Raw genomic sequence first — 6,077 nt, forward strand, 5'->3', positions numbered from 1 at the left:
CCTCTCTCCCCATCTCTCTCTCCTCTCTCTCCGTCTCTCCCCCATCTCTCTCTCCCCTCTTCCTCCACCATCTTCTCTCTCGCCCAGTCTTTTCTCTCCTCCGCTCCTCCCCCGTCTCTGCCCATCTCGCTTCGCTTCTCCCGTCTCGCCCAGCTTCCTCTGCGCTCTCTCCCCCTCTCTGCCCATCTTCCTCTCTTCCCCGTCTTCCCCATCTCCCTCCTCTCCCCCGTCTTTCTCTCTCTCGCCTCTTCTCCCCGGTTCTCTGCCAACAAACCCTCTCTCTCCTCTCTTCCCCGTCCTGCCCAAATCTCTCTCTCCTCTCTCCCAGCGCCGTCAATCGTCCCCAATCTCTCTCTTCCCTGCGGACAATCAAATCCCATCTGCTCTTCTCCCCGTCTCTCCCCCATCTCTCTCTCCCATCTCATCTCTCTCGCCCTCTCTCCCGTCTCTGCCCATCTCTCTCCCCTATCTCTTCTCGCTCTCTCTCCGTAATCATTCCTCCCCATCCTCCTCGCCTCTCTAAAAACCCCATCCTCTCTCCCGAACTCTCCTCCCGCCGTCAAGCCTTCCTCAGAAATCTCCTCCTCTCGTCTCTCTTCTCTCTCCCTCTCTCTTCCCCTCTCTCCCATCTCCTCTCCCCTCTCTCCCCATCCTCTCTCGCTCTCTCCCCATCCTCTCCCTCCTCCCCGCCTCTCCCCATCTCCTCTCGCTTCTCCCATCTTCTCTCGCTCTCTCTCGTCCCGTCTCTCCTCCATCTCTCTCCGCTCTCTCACCTCTCTCTCTCGCTCCGTCCCGTCTCTCTTCTCGCCTTCTCTCGCTCTCCCCTCTCCTCCTCCCGCTTCCCCGTCTCTTCTTGCTCCTCTCCCCGTCCTCTCTCGCTCCTCCGTCCCTCCGTCCTTCATCCTTCTTTCGCTCTCTCTCCGTCTATCCGTCTCCTCTCATCGCTCTCGCTTAGTCGTTCCCGTCTAGCCTGTCGCCGTTCCTCCGCCGTCCTCTCTCCTCCCGGCCTCCCCTCTCCTCTCGCTTCTCCGTCTCTCCTCGCGCTCGTCCCCGTCTCTCTCTCGCTCTCGTCCCCGTCTCTCTCCGCTCTCTCGTCTCGTCTCTCGTTCTCCCGTCTGTCTTGCTCTCCCGTTCTGCTCTCTCCCGTCTTCCTCTTCTCTCCCGTCTCTTCTCTCGCTCTCCCCCGGTCTCTCTCTCGCTCTTCCCCGTCTCCCTCTCGCTCTCTCCCCGTCTTCTCTCTTCTCGGTTTCGTCTCTCTCCGTCTCCGATCTCCTCTCCCCCGTCCGTCTCTCTCTTCTCGTCCTCTCTTCCGTACTCTCTCTTCGTGCTCTCACCGTCATACTCTCCTCGCTCGCTCCTCCCCGTCTTGTCTGCTCTTCTGTCCCCGTCTCTCTTCTCTCTCCGCTCGTCTCGCTCGTCTTCCCCGTCTCTCTCCGTCTCTCTCCCCGTCTCTGTCTCGCCTCTCGTCTCCTCCGTCTCTCCCGTTCTCTCGCTCTCTAACCCCGTCTCTCTCCTCTCCTCTCCCCGTCTCCTCCCGTCTCTCGTCCCCGTCTCTGTCTCGCCCTCCCCTGCTCTAACTCCCTCTCCCCTGCCTCCTCTCCCCTCTCCTGCTTCCGCCCTCTTCGTGCTCCGCCGTCCTCGCTCTCCCTCCCCGCCTCCCCTCCCCTCTCTCCTCTCTCGCTCGCTCCCTCTCCGCTCTGCTCTCTCCCCCTCCTCGCTCCTTCTCTGCCTCTGCTCCCCTCTCCGCTCCTCGATCTGCTCCCTCCCCGCCTCTTCCCGCTCCCTCTCCCCCGTCTCGGTGCTCACTCCCCCTCGCGTCGCTCTCTCCGCCCACCTTCTCCCCGTCTCACCCTCGTCATCGCTCCTCTCCCCCTCCTCGCTCCTCTCTCCTCCAGCTCCTCTTCTCCCCGTCTCGCTCTCCTCGCCCGCTCTCTCCCTGCCGCTCTCTCCCTCCGTCCTCTTCCCTCCGTGCTCTCTCCCCCTCTCGCTCGCTCCTCTCTCCCTCTGCCTGCTCCTCTCTCTCTCCCGCTCCCTCTCTCCTCGCTCTGCTCCCCTCTCTCCTCCACCACTCTCTACTCCCTCGCTGCGTCCCCTCTCTCGCTGTCCTCGCTCGCCCTCTCTTCCCCGTGCTCTCCCTCATCTCCCTGCTCCTCTCTCCCTCGCTCCCATCTCTCGCCTTCTCCCGTCTCTCTCCTCGCTCTCTCCCGCACCTCCTCTCTCGCTCTCTCTCCCTCTCTCCCCTCCCTCTCTCCCTCTCCGCCGTCTCTCCTCTCCTCTCGCTCTCTCCCCTCTCCTCTCTCCTCTCCCTCTCCCGTCGCTCCCCTTCTCTCTCCGCTCGCTCCCCCCTCTCTCGCTCTCTCCCTCGTCTCTCTCTCGCTCTCCCTGTCTCTTCTCTCGCTCTCTCCCCGTCTCCTCTCCTCGCTCTCTCCCCGTCCTGCGCTCGCTCTCTGCCCCTCGCTCCGCCCCTCTCCTTCTCGCTCTCTCCCCGTCTCTCTCCGTCGCTCTACTCCCCGTCTCGCTCTCGCCTCTTCCCCGTCTCTCTCGTCGCATCGCTCCCCTCTTCTCTCTCCGCATCGCTCCCCCTCGCCTCTTCTCTCGCTCTCCCCTCGTCTCTCTCTCGCTTCGTCTCCGCTCGCTCTCTCATGCTCGCTCGCTCTCCGTCTCTCTCGTCGCCTCTACGCTCCGGTCTCTCTCCTCTCTCCCCGGTCTCTCTCTCCCTCTGCATACGCCCCTCTCCTTCGTCTTCACCCCGTCGCTTCGCACGCTCTCTCCCTCTCTCTTCCCTTCCGCCGTCTCGCTCCTCTCGTCTCGATCTCTCTCATCCCCCGTCTCTCTCTCTCTCTCTCCCCGTCTCTCTCTCGCTCTCTCCCCGTGTCTCTCTCTACACCTCTCTACTCTCCGTCTACGTTCTCGCTCCTCCCCGTCTTCTCTCTTTACTCTACTCCCCGCTCGTTACTCGCTCTCTCCCCGTCTCTCTCATTCGCCTCTCTCCCCAAGTCTGTCTCTCTCTCTCTTCCCCGCTTCTTCGCCTCTCTCTCCCCGTGCCGTCTCTCTCGCTCTCTCCCTCTTCTCTCGCTAACTCTCCCCAAGTCTCTCTCGCTCCTCCCCGTCTACTCTCGCTCTCTCCCCATCTCTCATCCGCTCTCTCCCCTTCTCTCTCCGCTCCTCTCCCCGTCTCTCTCTCGCTCTCGCGCCGCTGCCCATCTTTCCTCCCCTCGCTCTATCCCCAATCTCTCTCAGTGTCGCTCGCTCTCAATCCCCCCATCTCCCCCTCGCTGCTCCTCTCTCCCCCTCGCTCCCCTCTCCCATCGCTCGCTCCCCTCTCTCCCCTCTTCTCTTCCCCTGCGTCTTCCCCTCTCAGCGGTCCCTCGTCTTCGCTTGCCCGCTCTACCCCGCCATCTGCGTCGGCGACCCTCTCTCCACAAGCCGTCGCTCCCTCTCTCCCTCGCTTCCCTCTCTCCCACGCTTCCCCTCTCCCTCGCTCGCCCTCTCTCCCTCTCTCTCCCTTGCTCTCTCCTTTGCTTCTCTCCCTTCCCTCCCCCTCTCCCACTCGCTCTCCCTCGCTCTCCCTCCTCCCCCTCTCCCACTCGACTCTACTCCCGTCTCTCGTCTCCCATCCGCTCTCGCTCTCTCGCTCAATCTTGCGCCCATCTCTCTCCTCGCTCTATCCCACATCTCTCTCATTCGCTCCCTCCCTCCATCTCTGCTCATTCGCTCCCTCTCCCCATCTACCCCGTCGCTCGTACTCACGCTTCTTCCCCTCCCTCGCTGCTCCCCTCTCTCCCTCGCGCATCGCATCCCGCTCTCCGCCCGTCGCCTCGCTCCCCTCCCTCGCTCCTCCTCCCCCCCCTCGCTCCAACCCTCTCCACCCCCCTGCGCTCGCCCCTCTCTCCCCTCGCCTGATCTTACCCTCTCTCCCCCACTCCCCTCGCTCCCCTCTCCCCCCCGCCGCTCCCTCTCCCCCTTCCTCGCTCCCTCTCCCCCCCGCGCTCGCTCTTTCCCTCCCCCCTCGCTCGCTTCCCGCTCCCCCCGCGTCCCTCAACCCTTCCCTCTCCCCGCCCCTCGCTCGCTCCTCTGCGCCCGCCCTCGCCGGCTGCCTCCCCCCCTCGCGCGCGCCCGTCTTCTCGCATCGCTTTCCTCCGGCCGACCTCGCTCCACCCCCACCCTCCCTCCGCCTCTCTCCCCTCTTCGCTCTCCGCTGCCCTCCCGCCCCTCCCGCTCTGTTCGCGCTTGCGTCTCGTCGCTCTCGCACGCGGCATTCGCGTCCACGCGAGCGCTGGCGCTGCCGTCCTCCGTTATCGATATGGGAGAGCAATGGAAGACAAACAGTAGGAGCAAACCGGAGGGAGAAGGGCAGTCTATAAACTGATCAGCCATGGGGGGGGAGAGGGAAACCCTGGAAAAACGTACATAAGGATATGTGTTCATTTTCCCAGCTAGTCCACACACTTCACAGTCTGTTCTACAAGCAGCATTGATTCTACCTTTCATTGTCCTCGGCTTTGACGTGCAGAGCACGCTTTGCCCTGTGAGGTCAAGAGGGGTTACTACAGCTGTGAGATTGAGGATTAGACTCCCTTGTTCCAGGACTGGTACTGGTTCACAGTCAGCTGGTTCTGGCATGACTTTTGTGTGTCTGTCCCTCACACACCTGCCTCCACAGCACGAACAGGGACACACACCTGGGAAACCTGGGAACAGACCACAAACAAATTTATAGCAAGGGAAACCAACTGAGTAATTTCCTACACAAACACCAATACATATACTATGATGGTCATAGGGGACTGACAAGACACACATACCTCAAGGCTTAACGCGAGAGAGCGAGAGAGAGATGGGCAGAGACGGGGAGAGAGATGGGGAGAGACGGAGAGAGAGCGAGAGAGAGATGGGCAGAGACGGGGAGAGAGCGAGAGAGAGAAAGACGGGGAGAGAGTAGTTGTTGTTAATGGTAATMCCATTTCAACTACTACTATTATTATCACTGTTGGTCCCACCATTGTTAAATTATTCATATAAAAACAAAGTAAGTAATTTTATCTTGCCTCATCAATAGTCTATTGAATTGAATWTAAATTGAGAGAGAGACAGGATTGGTAGAGGAAGAGAGTGAGCAAAAATAGATATTTCAACAGAGAAGATTTCAAGCCTGAAAGATTATGCTAATACACCATGAGAGAAGACTTCCTTCTCTGTATTTCTAGTGTGTGTGTGTGTGTGTGTGTGTGTGTGTGTGTGTGTGTGTGTTCTACATATGAAGACTCTCTGGATAGGGCTGAGTCTCAAATGGAGGAGGGAGTGAATGATCTGTGGATGAGGGTTTAGATGTGTGTGTTGACGTGGGGACAGCCAGTTGGACGTGAGAGACCATGAGATGATTCTGCTGGCCTCAGCCTGTTGGGGAAGGGACCTGCCAAGGTCTGTGTGGAGCCATAAGACACATACTTAAGCGGACACACACACTGATGCGGTCAGACTGTTTTGGCCTGTGTGTTTCAGATGGTACATGCTCAGTGTGTCACTATGAGGCAGGGTCCAGCTGGACTAGCACCAGGACAGGTACACCTCTCCTCCTCCTCCCATCTCTCTCTGTGTCAGCTGAGTGGACCACTTCTTATGAGCTACTTGGAGATCCTATTACTGTCTCCTTTACTCCTATTGGTCAAGGGGAGTTTTCTACTCTGTTCTTATTGGTCAAGGGGAGTTTTCTACTCTTCTTATTGGTCAAGGGGAGTTTTCTACTCTTCTTATTGGTAGAGTAACACAACTTGGAGCTCTGGGTTTTCACATCGCCATCTTTAGATGAATGCACTAAGTGTCTCCGGATAAGCGTGTCTGCTAAATGACTGAAGGGTTCTCTCTGTGTGAGTGTGTACCTCCTCATTGAGTGTGTTGATCTGCCCCATTAGGCTCAGGTTCTCGGTCTCTCTCTCCTGCTTCTCAGATCCCAGAGTCTCCTTTTCAGCAGCCAGCTCATGGACTCTGTGCTCATAGTCTCCTTCCATTTTCTTCAGCTCTACCTGCAGCTCCTGACGTGCTGTCAGCTCTGCATCCAGCTACAGGAGAGAACACAC

The 6,077-nt window shown here is 59.3% G+C and overlaps 1 protein-coding gene across 1 annotated transcript in view; it reads right to left on the reverse strand.

Moving 5' to 3' along the window:
- Window positions 1–6,077, reverse strand: part of LOC112069830 (protein diaphanous homolog 1-like) — a 75,983-nt gene that overhangs the window by 9,837 nt on the left and 60,069 nt on the right. Inside the window, exons 10-13 of the mRNA XM_070438711.1 lie at window positions 5,816–6,059; window positions 4,652–4,691; window positions 4,485–4,526; window positions 4,165–4,396 (exon numbers count right to left, since the gene is read on the reverse strand). Of these exons, the coding sequence (XP_070294812.1) occupies window positions 4,165–4,396; window positions 4,485–4,526; window positions 4,652–4,691; window positions 5,816–6,059 (558 nt within the window). The remainder of the gene's footprint in view (window positions 1–4,164; window positions 4,397–4,484; window positions 4,527–4,651; window positions 4,692–5,815; window positions 6,060–6,077) is intronic.

Source organism: Salvelinus sp. IW2-2015, unplaced genomic scaffold (assembly GCF_002910315.2).
Source record: "Salvelinus sp. IW2-2015 unplaced genomic scaffold, ASM291031v2 Un_scaffold1128, whole genome shotgun sequence".
NCBI classification, from domain to species: Eukaryota; Metazoa; Chordata; class Actinopteri; order Salmoniformes; family Salmonidae; genus Salvelinus; species Salvelinus sp. IW2-2015.